The sequence below is a fragment of the Embiotoca jacksoni genome, unplaced genomic scaffold (assembly GCF_022577435.1).
Source record: "Embiotoca jacksoni isolate LCO1_2020_lvr unplaced genomic scaffold, fEmbJac1.0.p SCAF_8, whole genome shotgun sequence".
NCBI lineage: Eukaryota > Metazoa > Chordata > Actinopteri > Embiotocidae > Embiotoca > Embiotoca jacksoni.
In genome coordinates, this window is record NW_027185436.1 from 18,936,153 (window position 1) to 18,961,001 (window position 24,849).

Genomic DNA, 24,849 nt, shown 5'->3' on the forward strand with positions numbered 1-24,849 from the left:
TTTGTTGCATTAGTTCTGGAGCCTGCTGCAGTCTAAAGTTATCAACATTTTGCTAAGTAAGTCCTGAAGTAAAAAAAAAATAAGACTAAGAGCTTGAGAGTGGGTTGGCAAATTGAGAGAGCATACCAGCCGAATTATCCAAACATAGCCTACCATAATTACTGATTTGGAGCGTGCAAGGCCAGCTCAAGAAAAGGAAAAGAAAATTATTTCAGATATACTATTGCTGAAGAGAAGGAAATACATTTGACTTGGTTTGAAGGAAAAGATGAATGCTCTGCATGTATTGATTGCCTATTAGGCTACATGAAGGATGCAAGTCATTTTCCCACAAGTCTCATTTGTACGTTTGTCACGCATGCTTGAGTACAAACTTTGCAGGCAGACTTTCCCATGTGCCGCTTATTCAAATTCAACTCCCATCAGCAGCATGTACACAGATGTTCACATATAGGATTTTTCCATCAACAACTGCTACACCATCGCTCTGTGGCCCAATAGGAGCTTTCTGCCAATTCACGGGAGGGTAGGGTCAAAATGTAGGCTGTCTAACTTGGCCAGCTTAGTATTCAGTGCCCTTCCTTGGAGTCCCTTATTGCAGTAAACTGCAGTTACAGTAGTCTCACAGGAATATAGGGAACCAGGCTGAGCACAGGAGAAAGAGGCTGTGGCAAAATGGGGTAAATTAATGGAAGATTTTGTATCTTTTTATACAGCTTGAACTTGAGTTAAAGCTTGTTTAAAAAAATTAAAAAAACAAAAAACTGAATTAAGCTACAACTTTGTGGGTTTTAGTCAAGGAAGGAGTAAACTGATTACTCACTTTATTTACCACCAGCCATTTGGTCCAATAAACAGCAAATCTTGATTTCAGAAAATCTGACTATAAGTGTCATTATATACAAATAAACAGGAGAATGGGGTGTTTTGAATGGAAAGCGCATATATTGAAGCTGTTCTTTGATATAATTTACTTTTATATTAGTGATTTTAATTTGCCTTTACCTCAGGACATAATTAATATTCCTTCTGTGTCACTGACACAGTCACAGGGTTAAAATGCAGCACATTTGAGGTCATCCCACACTTTTATATATCCCAAAACAGAGCCAGACACCCAAAATATGTCAATGCTGCCTCTGACTGCCACTCTTCATTTTAGTATCTGATTGTCATTCATATTCAAAAGAATTGAATCTCCATTGCAGACTAATGCAGAGTATCAAGCAGTCACTACTCATTTTCTTTCCATCATTCCATCATTGAAGTGCACATTACAAAAGCACCCACCCTGAAAATGATTTGGCGTAATTACTTGCAGATAATTGTCCATTTATCAGAAGCCACACACCACGATCATTAAATCATCATCATAAGCACAGGGGCATCATTAAATGCCCCTGCAACGTCTTCACATCACTATAATATGCTGACATATGCTAAAACAGCTGGAGGAGTGTACCGGAGGAAAGCCAAAGCCTTTAAAGTATCTGTGTATTTTGTTTTGCCACTGAGTTTCAGCCCCTTCAGTATTGCATTACATCCTGGAAAGTCATCATCTCAGGACTGACAACATACCATCAACTCAATATTTGTCTTAATTAGCAGAGAGAACAGAAGAAGCGAGTATAACCTCCATCAGAAGGAGGAAATATCCTCGAGCTTACAGATTTTCCTTTATTACCAGTTGAAGAGAGACACCCATACATAAACACGGCACATAACGATTGAGAGGAACACTCATGGGTTTGAAAAACGGATGTTGCGAGACCATTTTGGTGATATTTTTTATGTATGGCTGTAACTTTGATTCAACATCTGATCCATCACTCTGGCAGTTTTATAAATAGCCTCCTAAGTTTGAACAGAAACGCTGGTTCAATGAGTCAGACATGAAAGGCGTGCTAGATTTAACTAAGGCCTTCTCGTTAGAGTAACAATTGATAACTTGCAAGATTTTTTTTAAAAGCACATTCAAGCCAAGATATTCTATTAATTTACTATTTAGTCTGTCAGTCTGTGCCTCTTAAGATTTCAATGCCAGCTACTAAAATTAACAGCATTAAACATTTTATTTATACAAATACAATAACATTTTAGCAGTGATTATCCTCCATACCATAGCAAGCCAACAAAGAGTTTAGGGTGATGGACTGTCATGAAGAGGCAGGTGAAAATTTATAGTTGCTGCACACATGAAATCTTTACAACAGTGTGACAGATGGACGCAATGACAAAGAGCAGCAGATGAACCAGAATCCTTTTATGTACAAGCCGGAGCCACTCTTCTTAGAGGCGCATCTCAAAATAAATCACCCAGAGGTTGGAATTCACAATAAAATAAAACTAATTAATGGAAACCGTGCCAAAAGGTTGTAACGAGTGACGTGCAATTCAGAAGGATTTTAATCATAGTTTTTGACAGTAAAACTAGAAGAAATGGGGCAAAACAAATATGACCGTATCTACCAGAGATGATCACTTTTCTATATTGTGAACAGCTTCCTCCTTCTTCAGCCAAACAACATTTTCCTGAGGCATCATCTATTGTGCCCACTTGGGTAGTCCATATGGCTCAATATATAATTTAGGACATCATAAATATACAATCCCTGCCCTCCTCTGAGTGAACAGACATGGGTATGAGGATCCAACAACACTTAACACAGTCTGTTGTGCTCTATAAATCCAGCATGGCATTGAGGTTTTAGCAGAGCAGTGCTACTGGTGTAATGCCTGTGACACACAGCTGTTAATTCAGACTGACTACAGACATGTTTCTGGCCGACTAATGGCAGATGGGGCTTGAATCCTTGTTTTATGGAGATAAACTATACCCCCTGAGGAAGGAATGAGATAGAGGGGAACAGAAAGAGAATAAGGAAGGATCAAACACTATTGGCAGGATGGCAAAACAACATTTTAGAGCTTATTCAAAATGCTCTTATCTCTGAGCGATTGTATCATCTTCATAGCTGGAGGAAATTTTTGCCTATTAAGCAATTAAAATTAATCAGCAGAGCAAGCTAGAAAAATGAAATCTGAAGGGCTCAGTCTTATTGTGTCACCAAAAACCATAGAGAATAGTCAAGCACAATTGGATATTGAAAATGGCTTTCATCACACTAAATTATTTTATGTTAAAGCTCAGCATCTTTTAGCTGAAATTTAGCTTTAATTTTGCTGTTTATAAGTTTCCACTGTGAGCTTTCTTCCTTCCAAATAAGCATTTCAGCCCGGGTTTCATGTCTGTCATGAACATAAGGGATGTTATTTTGTTTCATACTTGTGGAGGAGCATGTGTGCTTCTGTTCCCTCCCAGTTAGTTTCCAGTTCATTCTCAGGATCATGTCTGCCCTCTAATGGCTGCAGCAGGCAACAGTGCACAAAACTATTTATGATAATTGGAGGAGGATTCATTTGGTAGTGGTTGCAGCTGTGAAAGGCCTAAATATACATTTGGGAGGTAGCTTTTGGTTACTAAATGAAGCCTGGCAGCAGCAATCATTGATTCTGTCACATCATCAAAACATTTTAAGGACAAAACGTCTTCACGGATTATGACAAATGTTTGTTGCTGAGTGACGAATAGCAAGAAATGACACATAGAACAACCAATGAGAGCTGCCCTCTAAGTCCCAGCAAATGACATGTGACAGCCATCAACTTTGTCCCTACTGTTTAGATAAACACATGTTAGTCATACACTCTTGGCTGGGCTCTGTCCTGGCTGAGTAGGATGATCACATATTGTCCTGGTGTGAAAGCAGAGCAGGTAGTCTCACAGGAAGAGGGGGGAAACATGGTTTTTATGGCTCTGCTCTGTCTGCTGCTGCTGCGGCCTGGCTTCAGCGCTCTAATGACATCTCCATTGGACGAGGTAGGTGGAAAGCTGCGGGTGAACAGGAGCACTGCGGTTACTGATTCCACTGCTCGGGACTTCTGCAAAGTACATTGAACTCTTCAACTTCAAACTGTTTATCATCCTGTGAAAATCCACAACCTACGGAGAGTCATAACTAGGATTTTACTGGATTTACATGACGACCATTAACAAAAGCCTGAAAATATATTTGGTATTTTCATTTAGTATTTGGGCCACACATCTAAAATAGGGCTTAAAGCTGCTGTTTCTAAATGAACCACAAATGTTGTTTGTTCCATCCAAAAGCTTTTTCATCATTCCAGCAGTCAAAGAGACATAGTTTCCTATCCTGCTTCTTCTCCTGACACCTCAGGTATGTGTGTCTACGGCAGATATAATGCAATGGGAACATTATGTACAGTAAAATACAATCTAACAGTACTCGTTTAAGTGTTTAAGCAGGTTATTGGTGTGTGTCTCCACTGTGTTTTCTCCTTGCTTCACAGTAAGTGGGTGGCTGCGTCGCTCAGCTCTGATGCCTGATATCACACATCTGGAGCTGCTGGTGGTTGTAGGGCCGGATGTCCAGCAGGTCCACAAACAGGACACAGAGAGATACATTCTCACCAACCTCAACATTGTAAGTAAATGTTAGCAGCCGTAAATTTAATGGAAGGGAAAGGGTTGTAGGACAAACTATGAATTGATGCTGTTGGCAGCACTGTAAGTCTGCTGTAAGGAGGAATCAATAAATAATGTAAGACGAGTAAAAAGAACACAAGTCTGAGAGAAAATATGTTCGGATGTTTAGTCAATGAAATGTTTCCATACCCAGCTATAGAGTGCACTGCAATTCTATAGTCCCATTACACTCTGGACATGATGAAATGTAATAATCTGACTTATTTTCCTATTTCCACCCAGGCCTCTGAGCTGCTGAGAGACATGACCCTGGGTGCCAACATGAGGGTGCACCTGGTCCGCATGATCATCCTGTCAGAGCCAGAGGTAAGTGGTCCCCTGTTACAGCTCAGGCTCAATTTAGAGTCAAGTTCATGAATGAGCAGATTTTAGATTAGATATTGCAGTGATCTGTATATAATATATATAGATATATAATGTACTGTATATACTGTATATACTGTGCATTTTATATTTTTTTACTGCTATTTACTGCTATTTTATTGCTTTTCTATTATTCTATTATTATCTTATTGCTTCTGTATGCTGCTGTAGCGAAAAAATTTCCCCTCGGGGATTAATAAAGTAACTACCCAACCTAACCTAAAAGTCCTACAGTTCTTTTAAACAGACAGTAGAATCATCCTAAATTCAGTGTTTGGTCATATTAGTGGTGCCTTACTGCTCTTGTTTCTGTGTTCCTTCTTCTAGCCAGAGATCCAAATGTCCACCAATATCACCGCTTCTCTCAGAAGCGTGTGTGACTGGGGAAGAAGGATCAACCCCTCCAATGACACCGACCCGCTACACACTGATCTCCTGTTGTACATTACAAGGTTTGTGACCTGCACAACCAGATATGGCTTCGTTAGAAGCAGAAGTTTCACATTTTATAGGCATACAAAAAATCTGTTGCTTTATGTGTAAAATCACTAACAGGTATGACCTGGTGCTGCCTGATGGCAACAAGCAGGTGAGGGGAGTAGCACAGCTGGGCGGGGCTTGCTCCAGTGACTGGAGCTGTGTGATCACAGAGGACACAGGCTTCGATCTCGGGATCACCATCGCTCATGAAATTGGCCACAGGTAAAACATAATCAACAGTGAACCGACAGTACAACATCTGTGTTAAAGTTTTGTTATAGCTGGTGTACCATCTAAGTGATGTCTTGTTTTATTAGTCTGTAATTTCCAAATAATTATTGACATGATGTGTTTTGGTAATTAAAAGGAAAGTAGACAAAGTATTCAACTTGTTTGAGTTAATTGTTGTTTGAGTCAGCTCTCAGCAAGCCAGGTAAACATACAAAATGCAATTTGTTTACAGGCATGGACACAATTTAACATCTAGAGATGGATAGAGTCCAATAATAAATTGAAAATGAGTAAAACTACAAATTAAATGGAGCTTTTCTTTCTATTTTCTGTTTAAATTAAGCAAATTTATTTAGTTGTACATTACTAACTTAACACGCTGCAACAATATTTGAGCATTTTTAATCGCTGTCACAGCAGGTAAAGCCCTAAATTAATTTACTGAAACTGGAAATTTGAAAATACTTTCAAACGTCACCAGTCACACAAAGTAATCTTTTAACAACTTCATAACAGAAGTATCCTTGAATGACAGATATTGAATTTAACTTAATTTCACCCAGTTTTGGCATCAACCATGACGGAGTAGGAAACACCTGCAGCAGGAGTGGCTTCATGATGGCCTCTGATGGGGGCTACAACAGTGTGGATTTGACCTGGTCCACCTGCAGCCGGCAGCAGCTGCTCACATTCTTCAGGTGGGCCAACCTGTTCAGAGCAGCTGTGCATGAAAATGTCTTTCATTCAGCATGTAGACCAGGCACTGCTTAAAGGGCATTTCATCTAAAAGTAATGTTCTCACCTCGGATGCCAAATTTGCTTTTAATTTGAAACTCGTTAAGTGTAGAGAAACTGTTTTCAGTGTGGTACAGTGTAAATGCAGTAGTTTGGGAATGAGATGTCACATGCATTGGTGTTCCCAGTGAGTGGAAAGCTGAATGTGTCAAGGATCTGCCTGCAATGGGAGGCTCTCTCCAAGACTGGAAGCCTGGGCTGTACTATGGCGTGGATGACCAGTGTCGTATCGCTTTCGGTAGCACTGCGAGAGCCTGCTCCTTCACCAACCCTGACCTGGTACGTCTCCTGTAATACCAGCTTGATCCCACCAGATGGCAGTTCACATCACAAATATTCAATATTACCTGATTTTCAGTCATGTTTGTAATCTAGTTATTCTTTTCCAACAGCCAGCTTGTCGTGTTCTGTCTTGTCACATCAATCCTGATGATGACAGCTCCTGCAAACGCCTCCTGGTTCCCCTCCTGGATGGGACAGAGTGTGCTCCTCATCAGGTAGCCTACTACTCTCTGTGTTTTCACTGAGTAATAATGCTGCAATTATTTTCCCAGAGAGTCGCTATTTACTAAAACTCAGCCCAAGCACGTGTTTCATGAGATGCGATCCTCTCTTGCAGTGGTGTCTAAAGGGGCGTTGTGTGTCCCCAGATGATCTCAGCGCCCCCGTCGTGGTCCATGGTTCCTGGTCCAGCTGGTCTGACTTCTCCTCTTGCTCACGGAAATGTGGTGGGGGGGTCTCACTTCGTACACGACAGTGCAACAACCCAAGGTAACAATTGTGATGCAAGCATCAAACGCAGAGCTGGAGGTCTCCTTGACAACGTGTGATTTTGGAAAATGTTGTCATGTCTGATTTTTCAGACCTGCTTTTGGAGGGAATGTCTGTGAAGGTCCAGATATTGAGGCTGAACTTTGTCACCAGCGCGTAAGTTCCTGGCATCTTTGTTTACAGTGGGCCTCTATACAGTAGATCAATATTATTTACTCAGTGGATCATTGTACCCGGAATCATCCCGGTTTTTAATGATCTTTTGTTTGTAGTTCAGTTTGCACTCCCACAAGAAGTCCCAAAAATATAAGCATTCATTGAACGACTTGAAATCAAAGAAGTAGCTTTATTTAAAATCAGTGGTGGATACTTTGTACTTTCTACACCACTACATTTATTTGACAGCTTTAGTTAGTTTTAAGACAAAGATTTGACACGATAGATAATATAACAAGCTTTTAAAATTCGACACATTGTTAAAGATGAAACCATTGTTTTCCTACCTGTTTGTATTCTGACATCATATAAAAAGCAATGTGTAGTCAGGGTCACATTCCAGATGTCTGAGTTATTAACAAGCTCCACTAAATACCAATGATTTTTCAAATGATCCAACAACTGACCAAAACTCAAAGATAGGATGAAAAAGTTGAAAAAAACTAAAAACAGATTTGTGTTTCAGAACTTTGGTTTCTCTTTCTTCCTCTCACAGTAATCATCAGACGACCACTCATATTTATCTGCTGTCCCTGTATATAAAACTGGATATAAAGTAGTTCAGAGTAGCTTCACCTGCAGCAGCTACAAGAGTAACATACTTCTTACACACTGATGCTTCATTAATAATAATCTCATGGTTATATTTATATGATTATTAGTCAGAGGTACCAAACCAGGACTTTTACTTTCACAGTTTAGCTACATTTTGCTGCTAATACTTATTTACTTTTCCTTAAGTAGAACTTTTCATGCAGGACTTTTAATTGTAATGAAGTATTTTTTACAAGGCTTAAGTAAAGGATGTCAATACTGCTTCCATTAATGTTTGAAATTGAGATTATGCTCTTGGAGATTCAAATTCAATTCACTTTCCCAAATGTCTCTTCTGTAATTTAGGTCTGGGAGTGCAAATATTTCAGTAATGATTCAGACTTAATCAAAAATCCATAAACGTTTTTCTTACCACACATGTTGTAGCCTTGTGAGCGCATCCAGCTGGATTTCATGGCAGAGCAGTGTTCCCAAACAGATCGCCATCCCCTCTACCTCCAACCAAACATTGCCTCCTTTTACACCTGGATCCCCGCTCTTGGTTTTGCACAAGGTGGGCCTGAAAATAAGTAAATATTAAAGGAGTAAAAATGCGTTTTTTTCTGAAATTTTGTTCTTATTATTGTCATAACCAGGGGATGAACAGTGCAGATTTACGTGCCAGTCACAGGGAGAAAACTTCATCGTGAGTCGTGGCTCTCAGTTTGTGGATGGGACTCGCTGTGAGACCGATAGCTCACCTCCATTTGGCACCACGGCTGCTTGCCTGAGAGGCAAATGCCAGGTAGAGATGGCTAAACGAGAATAAAAACGACAGGAGATTCCAATCTTAATCTGTCTCACTTTTTTTACGCTGAGTCTCCTGTGTCTGTTCAGCTGTTTGGCTGTGATGGTGTGCTGCACTCTGGGAAAGTGAAGGATGTATGTGGGGTGTGTGGTGGAGATGGATCATCCTGCAGTTTAACATCTGACTCCTATAGTGGTGGTAAGGCAAAAGGTAACAAACAGAGTTTGGTTTTATAAGACAGTAAATTGAATATCTTTTGGTGTAGACTGTTTGCCAGAAGAAATAACTGAATAATTATTTTCAAAAATAATCAATAGTTTTATTAATGTTAGTCCTAAGTACTGCCCTGTCCTCCACAGGTTATAACTCAGGCTTTCTCTTTCAGAGTACACCACCTTCCTCTCTCTGCCTGTAAATGCCACACAGGTTCACATTGTTAACAGCGCACCTCTCTTCACTCATATGGGTGAGTGGCATCGCTGCAGAAGACATTTATATTTCTACTGCACCACATCAACAGGACCTGGCAAACTTGTTTCTGGCCTTTTGCGTCCACAGCTGTAATGGTCGGGGATCAGTACGTTGTGTCTGGAACAGGCACAATGGCACTGAATGTGACCCATCCCTCCCCGCTGGATGAAAACCGCCTTGAGTACCGCCTTCATCTCACGCATGACCTTCTGCCTGAGATGGAGGAGCTACTGCTGCCCGGACCGCTGCAACAAGAGATAAACATACAGGTCAGGAGAGGGAAACATACATTTAAAACTGATGTCACATTGTAACTGTGACATGAACAGAAAAAAGTCAGCTCTGATGTATTCCAATGAACTGCAAAAAATATTTTATGGCATTTACAATTATTTTATTGATTGTAGGTCTATCGCAAATATGGAAAAGAATATGGAGACAAAACAAATCCAAACATTAGCTACCACTTCCACGTACCTACCAGGAACAGCGACTCGACAAACATCGCACCTAAAGGCAAATGGGCTGTTGTCACAACACCCTGCTCAGTCACTTGTGGATCAGGTACGTGATTTACTGATGAGTTATGTCATCAGAAACTCGTGTTGGCTGCTTTGTTTTAGGAGCCATTGATCTCTCAGTCAGCCCCTCTAACCTGTGGTGTCCCTGAAGGGTCAAATTTGGGTCCAATTCTGTTTTTAATAAATACGCTGCCTCTATCTTTAAAACACACAATATTACCTCTAGATTAGGTTGTCGACTTCACTACTGGATTGAAAATATTTATTCTGCTGACGTTTATTTTTATATTTAAATGCTTACAAATTAATGCTTATGTATACCGTCAGGTCTTGTTTTGGCTTCATATTGTTTGAATTAATTTAATATTTCTCTTTGACATTTTTGTTTAATTTTGTTTTATTGCTTAATTTGCTTTGACATCCAATTTTTTTTTAATCCTGTCTGATTTGTTTTAATTATATCCTGAAGTTATGCAGCACTTTGGTAAACATATGTTGTGTTTTTAAATATGCTATATAAATACACAGACTTGATTTATATTGAATGGCTTTTACAGATTAAATCCCAAACAGGAGGCATTTATATAATAGTGTGTAGCAATACTGACCTTTCTGAGTAAGCTTTTTATCCCATAATTACAGTATCTGTCTACCAATATTCTGTAGTGTGTCAATGTTTTCAGCGGTTTATAGTAGCTTTAAGGTGCTTCTTTTCTCTTGTGGATCTCCTCTGTAAATTAAAACCAACCAAGTGTTTTTGTTTTTACAGTATTGCAACTATGTTAACTTTCCCCTCTTTACAGGTGTACAAAAGCATGTATATGTCTGTGTAGATGAAGTCGCCAACAACCATTTGGAGGAGCACAACTGTGAATCGCCTCCTCCAACCGTAACACTCCACACAACCTGCCAGCTCTCTCCCTGTCCCCCCAGGTTAGGTTCATACCAGTTTTATTTTTTACTTCACACTGACATTCACATACAGCTCAGCATGAATGAGAAAACATGAATAATGTATTATTTTACAGGTGGTATGCAGGGATGTTTGGGCCTTGTAGCGCCTCCTGTGGTGGGGGAGAGAGAGCGCGTCCTGTAAAATGTGTTCAGAAACATGAACTCGATGTGTTAAAGGTTCCAGATTCAGAATGCCCCCCTGATACCGCTCCACACCCTGTTGAAAAATGTAACCTGCAACACTGTCCTGCCAGGTATCAGTCTACACTATGTTGATAATTAGGTGCCTAGGTGCACCAAAGACTATGAACGGTTTACAGCTGCCTCAAATTGAGTTTATATGTTAAAAAAAAAAAAAAACACTTATGTGTGTTTACAGATGGCGTGTATCAGAGCCAGGGGATTGTTCAGCAGTGTGCGGACCAGGAGAAGCAAAACGAGTCGTTTCATGTGTCCGACCAGAAGATGGTCAGAAGGTTGAAGTGGATCAAAGCTTTTGCTCAAAGCAGATCAAACCACCTGATTCTGTGCCATGTGTGGTGGATGTCTGTCCCATTGGCTGGGAATCTACGGGGGAGGTAAATAACTAATTGATAACAATTCATTTCAAAACGTCCAGCATGTGTAAATGTTGTCTTTCTTAACCAGGATCAGCCCATTCTAAAGTCTGGTTTGTTACCGCGCTCCAGACAGGCTCCTGTGTATGTGTGGAGCCCTGTGATCAGCCAGTGTTCAAAGACCTGTGGAAATGGTAATGGTTATGGTCATCCTTCACTCAGAAACAACACATCCTCTTCAGCTTTAGTGACTCAAAGCCAAATGCTTCTTTACTGTAGGAACCCTGCAGGTGTGGTTTTCTTGTGTAGACCACCAGACCAGACTGGGGGTGCCTGACTTCCACTGTGATGCTTCTACCAAACCTTACCCTCAATCTGAGATATGCAACACCTCTCCCTGCCCTCCAGTGTGAGACATCATACTTAACATGCATATAAGATACAGTATTTTGGGATATTATAATGCAGTGTTTCTCCATGTTTGTATGTAGCATGTAAGCAACAAAATATCTATTTAGGTAAAGACATTTTGTTGTTTAAAATAAGGTTTTAAAATTACAGCTGTATTTTTCTTTTGCAACAACCAGGTGGCGCTCTAAGCAAGGAGTCTGCAGTGTAACCTGTGGAGGAGGGGTGACCAACAGGGTGCTGTACTGTGCTAGAGAAGCAGAAGGGGAGGAGGAGGTTGTGGAGGATTCAGAGTGCAGTGAGTTTCCCAAACCCACAGCAGTGGTTTCATGTAACACCCACAGCTGCCCAGCAAGGTAAATCACACAAAAATAAACACACACACACGTGCACACACACACACACACACACACACACACACACACACACACACACACACACACACACACACACACATACACACACACACACACACCTCTGAAATCTGTTTTTGCAAAAGTAAAATCATCTCACCTCCACTGTCACTCATCCAGGTGGAAGGTTTTCCGGACATCGCCCTGCTCTGTGTCCTGTGACCTGGGTGTGGCTCAGAGGATTGTGTCCTGCGTCCAGTTTGTCCAAGCCAAGGAGAGCATGGTGCCAGAAGAAAATTGCCATGCAGCTGTCAAACCGGCCACCACAGTGCCCTGCCTGGTGCAAGTGTGCACCTTCAGGTGGGAGGTGAAGCCATGGAGCCAGGTACATTTCACAGGACAAAAGACTGGAGGATCAGATGAAATCGGATTAGATTAAAATGGTTAATGGATATAAGAAAGATGAGAATATTTACTGTGATGAGTCGACTGACAGGAAAAAAAATGTTTCTTCATGCCTTCTGTTGCTGATACTGAGACCTGTCCTTACCTACCAAGTTGTGTTGCTCTCAAGTGTTCAGTACCCTGTGGATATGGGATCCAGTCCAGAGCTGTGTCCTGCATGGGACCCTCTAAGCCGGAGCCCCTCAGCCCCCAGTTTTGCATGCACATGCCCAAGCCAATCACCATCCAGGGCTGCTTCACGGACAGCTGCAGAGAGGCGCCGTCCACATCAGATGTGGGCCTTGCAACACATACTGACCTCACAGAGAGACCTCGTCTGTCTGCCACTCTGACCCATAAAGATAGACCACAACATTTTCTTTCAAGTCCAACAGAGGCCATGACCATCCCACCGACCACCACAGGAATCACCCCAACCCTTAAACCCAGTTAGTAGAAGGATAAAAACATATAAGAGCTTATCAGGAGCTGAAGGCAGAGCATGATAATAATAACAGTGTGTGCTCTCATCCAGGTGCATGTGGACAGCTAATCCTGGAGGAATCAGGCACGGTGGATTTGACAGATGGACCCAGACGGTGCACTGTATCCATAGGTCGACCTCTGGATGAAGTCATTCACATCAGAGTGCTGTCGAGCTCTTTGAACTGTGGGAAAAGTATGTTTCATTAAATTTGTAAATGATGCAGTTACCTAAGCGACAGCTATTGCAAAAAAAAAGAAAATGTCTGTAACTCCGTGCATGTATTCATACAGAGGAGTTTGTGGCATTTTTTGACCGACTGGCCTTCGTGAAGAAGTGTGCACAGGCAGCCCGTAGCGAGCTGACCACCAGAACCAACATCCTGCTGGTGCGTCAAAATCTGCTCACTCCTGGCAACGGGGTTGTGTTTACCTTCAGTTCACAGAAAAACATGAAGAGGAGCCAGCATCAGGGTAAGACAGCATGTACGGTCCTTATATGGAATGGCACCTTTAAGGTTCAATATGTATATTCTATACTGCCTCAAAAGATGGGATAATGTTTAATAAAAGGGGACGCTTCACTTGCTGTTTGAGTGAATGTAACTATAAGTGAACTGAGTCCAATGTTGGAGCCTATTGCAACATAAGGGTTCAAAATGTATTGTACAGAGATGTATGAGATCGTGTGAAAACTTCTGCACAGTCTAATGAATCCAATACAAGAGCCTTGCAATAAATAGTGAAGCGGAAAATAAGTTGAAACTTAATGTTCTTTTGTGTTGATATAGAGTCTCATTGACTCAGTTCAGTAAGATTTTCTGCTGTTCATGTTTTTGTGTTGGATTGTGTTGTTCTCTTTACCCCCCTCCACCTCAGGTGGGGAGAGGTCAGCATACCATAGTGTAACAAAATACTACAGAACTATATCAGCAGCTGAACCAGTCTCAACAAATATTCAACACTTTGAGCCTCACAGATGTTCTTCTCTTTGCCGGGCAATTGAATTGACATGCATTTGATTGTACAGGTGATATTTTGTTCACCAAACATACCTCACATTTGTCCCAACAGACTGCGACATTCAGCTGTTTTCCCCCAGCGGTGTTTTTGAGAATCCAGTAACGTCCAGCACCAACCACACCTGTCGAGTGCTCATCAACGCCCCTCCCTCAGTGAAGATCAGGATCCAAGCGCTACACATAGGATTAGTATTCAACGCCACCACCTCCCAGTCTTCATACATCATGGTGAAGCTTTCGAAGACGTGTCGTTGTTTCAGTATGCTGCATACTCAATAGGAAAAAAGTGTAATAACTGCTGCAATATTCTTGTGTTTCTTGTTCAGATCCGGGACATGGACGTCTTAAAGACCAATGTGTTCAAAGGTCAACAGCTGTTTCTGTGGCATTCCTCTGGAAACATGGCTGAGATTGAATTTCATGGAGATTACCTGCATTCCAAAGGGAGCTTCAGAGCTGAATATTCCTATGTGCGCCATTGATATCAGATATTTTTGAGGAGGTTTTAATTAATTTATATGTTTAACATTTGTTTAGTTTGAAATATGTAGGTTTTTGAAGCAGCAATTGACTTCTATTCTTTTGAGTAGAAAGAGTTAAGCCTGGTCCTTTTTCATTTGATTGTCATACCTCGGTGCTAATTATTTTGAGCTGAAATGAATAATAATAAACAAACTGAAATCTTCAAAATCTTTAAGTCAAGTGGGGACAGAGTAATTCTGATGACTGAAGCAGGAACTGCTTAAGTATAAACAAAGAAAAAAATATTTATGCTATAACAATTAGCAAATATTATTTTAAAGTTCACACACACACACACACACACACACACACACATATATATAAATATATATATATATATATATATATAGTATGCATAGTATATATATATATATAAAACACAATATATTAAAATATAGACGTTCCATCACAGAGAATTGCTTCTCATGTCAGAGGCAGAGCATTATTCTTCCCACAACAGGTTCCCTTTAGCTCCAACACAATCAGTACATTGCACGTCTTTGCCAGTGTGGCAGTCTGCCAACGACTGGGTTCGTTTCCAGCTCCCATTCAGCCCGACGGGAAACAAACCCCTCGCCGGGCTCCTGTGTGGTATCACTGCTTGGCTGTAGCTGTGTCCTCCAGGAGGGCTCTCATGTCCAACAGCGCATCCTCTACAGCCTGGGCAAACTTGGCAGCATTGGTCTCCTCGCAGCTGTTGAAGGCTGTGATGGCAATGTTGATGTGCTCATCCATGGGATTGTAACACACTCCGTAGCCATCTGGCACCATTGGACCTAGACACATCACAGAGTCTGTCTTGGAGCCAACCTGGAGACCAAGACGGGAGAGATGAGGGCAAACACACAAGTAAACAAATATGACAAGAAATAATCATTCACTCTGCAATAATACACTGTTGGTTTTCTTAGATGTAACTATACCTTGCTGGTGGTGAGATTATAATGATTAGCCACCGCAAAAGAGGTATCCATGAATATCTCAGGTATCGAGGTCAGATCTTCAATACTCTGCCTCTTCAGTCCGAGGAGGTGTCTGTCGATGGCCTGTCCGTGAATTGCCTAAAAAAGAAAAAACGGATGTGTCGAGCTGAGATTATTCAGATGGTTAAAAAAGAAAAAAAAGAAAACGATTTTTCTATTGATGAACTCCAGCTCCCACATTGTATACGTTTTCCATGTGTGTCTGAACGGCCTTCTGCAGCAGCGCCAGCCTCTCTGTGCTCTGTGGGGAACATTTACTACTTAGTCACACATTTTACACGTGGTGTACATGTGCACGTTTATTGGAGGACCTCTGTGATTGAACAGTACCTGCTTAGCTGGGTCTTGCATTGCTTGGACAAACTGAAATGAGTCTACAGTGGTTGCACGGATTGCATCAGTTCGCCCACATTTAAACATTCTTAACGATGCACTCTCATAGGTGGAGCAGCAAATATTATACATCCTAGAAGTCAGAAATAGCACAAAAGATATATGATAAAGCATAATATTGCTATGACGAGCATCATTTCTCACTACAAGAAGGGGTTTCTTACCTGAAGTAGGCAAGCTGAAGAGCCATTTGCACAAAAGCATCTGGACTCAGCTTATGTTGCTTTGGCACATTTTTTCCAAAATGAGGAAACACAAGCACCTTCACATCCAAGTCATGGACCATTCTGACAAAACAAAGAGAAGAGGGGGTTCAACAAAATGTCACCAAAGCCAAAAAACACCAATTATAATGACCATAACTGTACTTTACATACATGTTCATATTTTGTTTGGCATTCTCGATGTCTCTCTTGATCTCAGGTGTGATGTTAAAACGCAGTTTCTGAGGCATGGGTAGGGGAATCATGGGAGAGCGAACTATTTCAGTCTTCTCCCTGTTGAGAAAATGTCAACTACTCAGTTAGTATGAGTTCATTTAAAATCAGGGAAAATACTCGTCTAAAAACTGACAGAAACTTACATGTATTTAACAACGTAGTCGACGAGACACACAATGGGCGGACCCTCTGCAGGCGCATGTTCATACACCAGTCCAGATGTACTGTCTTCACCGACAATAAACTGAGGATGATTTACAAGTACATTCAAATTCTCAGCCACTGTCATTGTCTTGTTTATTACTTCAAATGATAAATCATTTCTTTCAGACTGACCTGCAGTGTTTTATCAAACCAGCGGTTGCCGCTGTTCCAGCGAGCTCCTCCTCCGTGGAGCATCTGAGTGGCCACGCGGCTCGGATACAGCTCGTCCGACACCCGCGGCATCGGAGCATCCAAACAAACTGTGAAGATACTTTTCTGGATGGCACGGACCGACTCCTTATTTGTCTTATCTGAGGAGAAACAAAAAACCTTAAAGAATAAATCTCTTTCTAAAATAGAATACATCCAGCTGACACCAAGTTCCCCTCGACTGCTCACCTTTAATCAGGTTGTTATACGCTTTTCCCCAGGTGTTGCGGTGCTGTGATGTAAGGATGCCGATTGGCTCCTTGTTAGTCTGCAAAGAGGAGTTCCAGATCTTCTCCAACTGCATGTAAATCTGATCCACTGTTAGTGGGGTGCCATCGCTGTTGTACACATCCAAGACAAAGAACTGGGGGAGAAAGGCAACATTAATTTATACAGAGACGCAGTGTTTCTTCAGCCACTGCACAAATGACAATGACATTATACAATTAGTTGCTCTTCAAATGCCTGGTTGAAACACTGAGAAAAACAGCAGTGTCATCTAGAGCACCTGGAAGTTGTGGACCACAGTGATGTGAGTGGGAGGTGTCTTCCCAATGGCGTGATTTACAACAGTATCTCTCCTTGGCCCGGGAATACGACAGGACGACAGGATCTGGTAATACTGGTCCATACACAGCGGCTTCCCACTCAAATACTCCACAGGCAGGGTATCGCTACAACACAGTTCCTCACATTACTCATGTGCCAGTTATTGTGGCAATGAGCTTCAAATTTCAAAACAGTATTTTGTTTGCATTAACTTCAGGGACACTCACGTGTCAATCATTTTTTTGAAGTCCAAAACTCCAGCAATCAGTTTGGCAGCAAACCTGCAGAGAAAAAGTAATGATGTTAGTCATATACATATGACGAATACATGGTTTATATTGTATCAATGCCCCACAATCACTGTTTATAGACATTATAAAATTCATGTATCAGTAATCAAATCTGATTTGAGACATTCACAAGTGTCATTCCTTACTACCCTATAGTAAAACTGCACCCCTAAAACTTTTATATACTATATTATGCACAAATATTATAATTATCATTATCATATTATATTCTAAATTGTGCATTATGTCTCTGTGGGGCCACCATGTTCACTGCATATCCAATGGGTCACAGTACTCAAAAACAGCTGAGTAATGGTGTGAGCAGCTTTAAATAGCCAGCATGTGGAGGGAAGGTCAGCTTGAAACCCCAGCTTCATACGAGCTTGTTTATACTGTACTTCAGCACAAAGTAAATCACATTAGGAAACAGCTTTATGTCGACACATATTATCAGACTATTAAGGTTTTTAAATGATGTAGCTGACACCCAGGAAATTTGCTGAATATATTATAAAATAGATCAAATAAGACTCTATTAATCCCACAGAGGGAACATTTTTGTTGTCACAGCAGCATAGGGACACAGTTAGGAAAAAAAAAAAAAAAAGGTAAACACACAATAAGAAAAAATGACAAAGTACACATACAATCAAAATAAGATAGATACAAATATTTTTTTTAGAAAAAGTATAAAAAATAAAATAAAACCAATGTATAAATACACACACACACACAAACTATATACACAAAAATAAATAAATACACCTTGGGGCGAAAAAGTGTCAGGTGCTATGACATACGGTGCTACATTATTATAGGTTGGTGTTGACCAGTCTGATCAGCCGTCGGGACAAACGAGGGTGCAGCAGTCTGTAGTATGGACTCTTCTTTTAGGTGGAGATATTTTGTTTTTTGTGACTGGTTCACCAGAGGATCCTGGTTTCTCACCTCATCTGTCCTTGGCGATCGTGAAAGATCATTCGAGGCAGGACAACTCCAGGACTGGTGTAAACTGCTACGGGCATACGGCAGTCTAGATAGGCTGACTGCATCCACCACTCTGACAGCTACACAAACACAGCAGTATTCAGACAGCAGGATATGACATTCATACAACCATATAAATATCTAATACAATTATCGATCCAGATTAAAGTCTTTCTTATTATATGTATTTACTTTGATTCAAACTGAGCAGAAAGTGTCCCATAGTTTATTTAATCAAGACACTTTCAACATTTCCCATCTATCAAAGATTACTTTTTGCCCTCATCATGTCCACTCTGCTTAAATAAGTCAAACTAAACCAAATATCTACCCAGTTATCTGTCTTGCGAGCCCGTCGTTCTAATTCTTTCTGAAGCCTCTCTCCCACACCGCCCTTCAGGAACTCCTGCACCAGCTGCCGTGTGTGCTGCAGCTCCTCCTCGCTGACGATGGGCTCCAGAGCGGCCAGGTAGCGCTCAAATGTTTGCTTCAAGGGTGGCACAGGCAGTTTAGGTAAACCCTCCTGGTGCACCAGGGACCTCTCTGGGATCTGTGTTACTGGTCTGGCCGGGCGACATGGCTTCACCATGCCAGGCCGCAGCTATGAGAGGAGATGAACATGCTAAGTACAAACTCACCTCTGACAGAACAAATTACACTGGCAAAATATAAGGAAAATAAATCTACAAAATCTAGATTCACAAAGTCTAGTCACAACTGTTTAACTGTGGTCAAGTATTGTAAATGACGACATCACTAGAAATGTCTCACTACACTGACACGACATTTAATCTCACTAGTTAAACCAAGTGGTTAATTGGACTACAGGCCAGACAAACCTCAGTTGTCAACATGTTGTTAAGTGAATGCGATCAGGCCAGGAATAGTAAAAGACTCAATATAAATGGGTTGAAGCAAGAACTGGATTCAGTTTCAACAAATACAATTATTTACAGAGACATATACGTAACAGGAGGATATTTTGGTTCCTGAAAACTGACACCAATACAAAATAATGAAGCAGTTATTTGTTTGGACCCACTGGTCCAGCTTATAAATAGAAAGTTCACAGTTGAACTTTTGGGTTGGCAGCTAAAACAAACACATGAATGCAAGGAATCTATCTGCACCATCACGTTTACTACTGAGTACCAATACTAAGTTCTCTGATTTAATGACAATAAAATTATAACATAAATTCAGAGGGGATTGTATTAAATTTAAGTATTCATTAATGAAGAAGTGATGGTATTTAAATTAATATTAATAGACCCAAGTTTTAGTTGTGTCATGCCAAGCCAATGAGAATACAATACACAACTTCCGGTTGGCATTATCAAAATAAAACCATTATGACCTCCTTCTGTTCCAGTGTTTTATATTATTATTACAACATACCACTACAAGGAATATATAAAAGTATGGATAATACATAGAGGGAATTCTATATCGACTAAAAGTGCTATTATTTAGCTGTTTCCGGTGTCCCTTCGGCAGCGTACGCATTAACTTAACATTAAAAAAAAATGCTGTCGGCTACATGAAGCTAACATCATGTTAAATACTTCATTTGGAGCTGCTAAAAAGGCACTAAAGTATAATGCTACCATAAAAAAATAAAGAACATTTTTGAAAGCATACACGAGTTAAATGTTCACCTAATATCGTCACATTGTTGTTGTCCTGTACAGCGCCCCACCCCCCTGCACTGTGTCTGATGCCGTAAATCCAAACGTACCGTCACCGATTTTGAAATTACGCACTTAAAATACATGTACAAATATTATATATTTATACTTACCACGGCCCTGAAAAAAACACCCAACATATTGTCAGACAGACGCACTAAAGCCTTTCACTGTCCCGGGAACATAGATGTGAAATCCTCGGGCAGGCATGTCTCAAGGACAAGCGGCACACTGTCTGTTATCAGCTGCTGTCCGCCCCCCCTTGGACCCACCGAGCAAAGACAAGCTCTCCACCAAAAGTCGTGATTTTCCAAGTGGAGTTTTGGTACATGCGAAAACATTTCATCCAAAATCTTCAAGCATAAGGCTCCTTTATAGACATAGTTTATTGGAAGAAATAATGGAATCCAATGATCCATTAATTTTAGGCTGTTAGAAGGAATAGGCCTGATGGATGATCTGATGATCTATAAGGAACTACGTAATGCAGTTATCTTTTACTTTTAGCTATGCTGGAGTCATAAATTATATACAATCCACTAGAATGGTAAAATAATGACAAAATACAGGGTCACTATAAACCCCATAGATGTAGGTTAAACACTTTTGCACACTTTTGCGCACACGTAGGGATAATAAAGAGATAGCCTATAGCTTTGGCCGACTCATTAGGAGTAGAAGTTGCAATTTAAATCCAATACATCGGTGTTTTTTTTTTTAGATTGTTAGTTTTATTGATTAATCAAAACAGGCCCTGATATAAATAATACATGTACAGAATTGTATTCTGCGTTGGGCTGGTGCATGAGGCTGTACAGATCTTTACTGGCCACATGATGGTGCTCGTCCAACATCATTACCAGAGAAGCAACTCATTTCTTCAGGAAATACAAACCAAAAGAGAAGACTCCAGTTACCCCAAACTAATCACCAGAAAATAGGGTTTAAATGAAAGATACAATTAATTTATACTGTGTGAAGAAGTTACTTTAATTGGCACGAGGAATGTCAATGCGCAAAGGCAATCGCAAATGGATATGATAGCTCTATATACTCACATTTCAGCGATATTTTTCAATAACAGAGCACAGAGAGATAATTGCAGTCATGTCATGGTTTATTTGAAAGCAATAAAATAAAACGATACAAAGAAAAACAATCATACAAGTCAAAATGCTTCGATCGCTCTTGTCCAACCGCTGCCCGTTAACAGTGTATGTTTTAAACAAATTGTTTGAGTGGCGAATATTTGCTCAAGGTCCGTCTGCTGCCAACTCACAAACTCAGATAGTCCACCTGAACCCAACACTGAGATCAGGTTGGAGATGTTTGTGCTGTCCAACTGGTCCGAGTCTGAAGGTGAATCATCATCACTCCTCATCCTTTTACATGGCACTGGCTCAAAGTCTGGCAAATAAAACTCTGGATCAACAATATGATAACTTGTGTCCATCCTCCGCTTTTTAGCGTAGCACTGCGCGCCCTGCAGCTGTTTTGGCTGCGCGCAACAGTCTGAGTGGAAGTATCCATTCGTGACAGTAGTCACCACATGGGTGTCCAAGTCCAGGACAGTCTTTTGGTTGGCTTGTGTGTTTGGGATAGGTAACTCCCAGGTGGACTTGTCTGCACAGCTCCAACAGGCTTCCGAAACCATGAGATCAGAGTCACTTGGTGAAACCATTGCGCAGGCAGATGCGTCTTGGTGCGCCACCTCTGCAGGCTGGCCGTTGGGCTGGTGCACTCCGCAGTGCCAAGTGTCCGACTCAACCCCAGTAAAGTTGTAGTAGAAGTCATCAGCCAACTCCGTAAAGCTCCCAGTCAATTCAAGGTATTCTTGCCTCTCGCGGACTGCAGCTACATCCTCATACGGATGCGTCCTCTGCGTTTGCGACAAGTTTTTGCTCATATAAAACTGCCTGGCGTTTCTCAGGACGTACGTTACCAGCAAGTTCTTGTGGAGCTTGATGCCTCCTCTCTGCGTCCTGGAGCTTTGGATTTTCCTCAAAGAAATGGAGATCAGATTCTGTGCGTCAAATGCACACTCCATCCTCAACCGGACCACCCTTTCTTTCCTCTCAGTCTCTCAAATCGTTTGCTTCCTAACTGGAGAAATATTTATGTCTTGAGTTGAGATTCCTACTAGATTGGTGTAGACTCTGTCCATAGCGCTCCATGTCTTCCCAGTAAGGGCATGGATTTGCAACTCTCATCTTTCCTTGCCACGCCCTCACGAAGACATTGTCCAATGGGAGGGAGGCGGTGCTTCTGTTATACGCAAATATCACTACTAGCCTCATTCAAAATGCACATAGGAGCGAGCATGCTGCATTTCACTAAATCTGTTCTGATCTTTTTAAATCTCAGAGCATACTAAAATCATCAGACTTTATTGTCCATGTAGAGCAGAACAGAGTACAGTGAGATAGAAAACAAAAGAAACAGAGGAGTCTAATAGAATAAAACAGAAGATAGCAATTACAATAGAACAGCATATTATACCTATAGAAAGTAAGAGTAAAATATAGCAGAGAAGTAGAATAGTGTAATGGGAAAGAATATATTAAATATATAATAGCATACAAGTGGAAGAATATAGTAGAAAACAGGATAGTAATAAAGTAGATAGTGAAAGAATATGATAGAACATAGAGTAACAGGAAGTAACAGTGCAAACAGAAAATAACAGAACATAGCATGTGGTGATAGTCAAATAGAACAGAATATAGCTTTGAGTATTATAATGAGAAGAGAAGAGAAGAGAAGAGAAGAGAAGAGAAGAGAAGAGAAGAGAAGAGAAGAGAAGAGAAGAGAAGAGAAGAGAAGAGAAGAGAAGAGAAGAGAAGAGAAGATAGAGTAGCAGGATGTAACAGAGCAAAACAGAAAAGAACCGAAAAACAGAATAGAACAGAATGTAGCACATGTTGATAATAAAATAGACAGCAGAGTTAGAATAGAATAGAATAGAATAGAATAGAATAGAATAGAATAGAATAGAATAGAATAGAATAGAATATCGCATTAAGAAACAGGATGTAACAGAGCAAAACCGAAAAGAACAGCAAAACAGAATAGAACAGAATATGGCACACAGTAATAGTAAAGTAGAATAGAATAGAATAGAATAGAATAGAATAGAATAGAATAGAATAGAAAGTATCAGGAGGTAACAGAGCAAAACAGAAAAGAACATAGTGAAACAGAATAGAACAGAATATAGCACATAATGGTAAAGTAAAATAGAACATAGAATAGAATAGAATAGAATAGAATAGAATAGAATAGAATAGAATAGAATAGAATAGAATAGAATAGAATAGAATAGAATAGAATAGAATAGAATAGTGCTACAGAATGTAACAGAGGAAAACAGAATGGAACAGGACATAGCATGTGGTGATTGTAGAGTAGAATATACAGTAAGAATAGAACAAAATAAAATAGAATAGAATATCACACATGTAATAGTTTAGAGCAGAATCGAGTCTATAGTAGGAAGAGAAAAGGAGAGGAGAGGAGAGGAGAGGAGAGGAGAGGAGAGGAGAGGAGAGGAGAGGAGAGGAGAGAAGAGAAGAGAAGAGAAGAGAAGAGAAGAGAAGAGAAGAGAAGAGAAGAGAAGAGAAGAGAAGAGAAGAGTACTATAGCTGTATTCTATACTGGCTAGCAGTGATAATTCCTTACAAGCCAATTTAAACACGACCACATACACAAGCATAGGTTTCATGCACATATGAACACATACAGTGAATTATGAATGCACTGTCTGGAACTGGCAATGATGTCATTAGGACTGCCTATAATAACAGAAATATTGTCACTGCACTCAGATGTGTGGAAAGGCTCTTTGTAGAGAGATTATCTGTCATCTGTGCTCCACATCTGTTTGTATGTACACACACACAGATGGCTGACATCATACTGAACACCTGGATGTGACTTTGATTTCCTGCCAAAAAGGTGAATCAGGGGGACAGCCACTATTATGGTTATCATGCTTTGATAATACTGTAAATTGGAGTCTGACACATGTGCTCTCTCAGGAATTTTTTTTTTGAAATGGCAGAGCGCAGATGGATATTGTGTTTTATGGTACAAAATGGTATGGGATGATGTGATGTGGCATTACATGGCATATTAGTGTATGATAGCTATAGATAAGGATATTACAGTATAGTCTCAAATTTGAAATTAAAATAAAAAAGTAATGTAATATACTCAGTGGAATAATCAATAAAACAAAATTAACTTCTGGTCAAATAAACAAACATTTTAATAAAATAAATGTGTAAGTTAAAGCTGACGGTAGTGTTCTTAGGACGCACTAAGGACTTAACCTGATGGAAGTAAGGTCAACCGGGATCATTAGCAAACTACAAAGTCTGATTAATGTTTATTAACTCTGTAAAGCCTATTTAACAGCTATATTGTTTGGGCAAATAAATATCCTTATATTCTACATAAACATGCGTTTCAAACAAGATTGGTAAGGTAGGTGACTTTTTCAAACTCTAAAGAGTACTCTGACATAAATATGAATGTGTGTGTTTAAATATAAATATATGTTCCTGCCACTTTCTTTAAATCTTTTAGGAACTTCTTAAAATTTAA

At 40.3% G+C, this 24,849-nt stretch overlaps 3 protein-coding genes across 5 annotated transcripts; 1 reads left to right on the top strand and 2 right to left on the bottom strand.

Moving 5' to 3' along the window:
* Window positions 1-4,329: 4,329 nt before the first annotated feature.
* adamts13 (ADAM metallopeptidase with thrombospondin type 1 motif, 13) lies at window positions 4,330-14,604 on the top strand. 2 transcript variants are annotated; one of them, XM_069178515.1, is made up of 27 exons: window positions 4,330-4,505; window positions 4,790-4,873; window positions 5,258-5,382; window positions 5,486-5,632; window positions 6,205-6,339; window positions 6,565-6,715; window positions 6,829-6,933; window positions 7,087-7,207; window positions 7,300-7,363; window positions 8,405-8,531; window positions 8,643-8,762; window positions 8,855-8,975; window positions 9,151-9,231; window positions 9,324-9,505; window positions 9,644-9,800; window positions 10,561-10,690; window positions 10,786-10,965; window positions 11,091-11,289; window positions 11,360-11,462; window positions 11,548-11,677; window positions 11,856-12,032; window positions 12,210-12,414; window positions 12,604-12,922; window positions 13,009-13,152; window positions 13,251-13,430; window positions 14,031-14,206; window positions 14,305-14,604. In XM_069178515.1, the coding sequence occupies exons 1-27, from the start codon at window positions 4,401-4,403 to the stop codon at window positions 14,458-14,460; spliced, it is 3,924 nt and encodes a 1,307-aa protein (XP_069034616.1). In that variant the 5' UTR covers window positions 4,330-4,400; the 3' UTR covers window positions 14,461-14,604. The 2 variants fall into 2 exon arrangements, with proteins under 2 accessions (XP_069034616.1, XP_069034615.1); XM_069178514.1 differs by having other exon boundaries at window positions 4,331-4,505; window positions 7,056-7,207; window positions 8,614-8,762.
* Window positions 14,605-14,654: 50 nt separating this feature from the next.
* On the bottom strand, window positions 14,655-20,514 carry LOC138215977 (carnitine O-acetyltransferase). Of its 2 annotated transcripts, none has more exons than XM_069178517.1 (14): window positions 20,358-20,514; window positions 18,888-19,157; window positions 18,518-18,636; window positions 17,507-17,560; window positions 17,239-17,404; window positions 16,920-17,094; window positions 16,653-16,831; window positions 16,460-16,560; window positions 16,254-16,373; window positions 16,041-16,163; window positions 15,814-15,949; window positions 15,662-15,724; window positions 15,424-15,561; window positions 14,655-15,310 (listed from the first exon to the last, which is right to left on the bottom strand). In XM_069178517.1, the coding sequence occupies exons 1-14, from the start codon at window positions 20,382-20,384 to the stop codon at window positions 15,095-15,097; spliced, it is 1,887 nt and encodes a 628-aa protein (XP_069034618.1). In that variant the 5' UTR covers window positions 20,385-20,514; the 3' UTR covers window positions 14,655-15,094. The 2 variants fall into 2 exon arrangements, with proteins under 2 accessions (XP_069034618.1, XP_069034619.1); XM_069178518.1 differs by lacking the exon at window positions 20,358-20,514 and adding an exon at window positions 20,215-20,234.
* Window positions 20,515-21,013: 499 nt separating this feature from the next.
* Window positions 21,014-22,438, bottom strand: LOC138215978 (immediate early response gene 5-like protein). The gene has a single exon (XM_069178519.1). It carries the CDS (start codon window positions 22,289-22,291, stop codon window positions 21,413-21,415), a length of 879 nt encoding a protein of 292 aa, XP_069034620.1. The 5' UTR covers window positions 22,292-22,438; the 3' UTR covers window positions 21,014-21,412.
* Window positions 22,439-24,849: the final 2,411 nt, after the last annotated feature.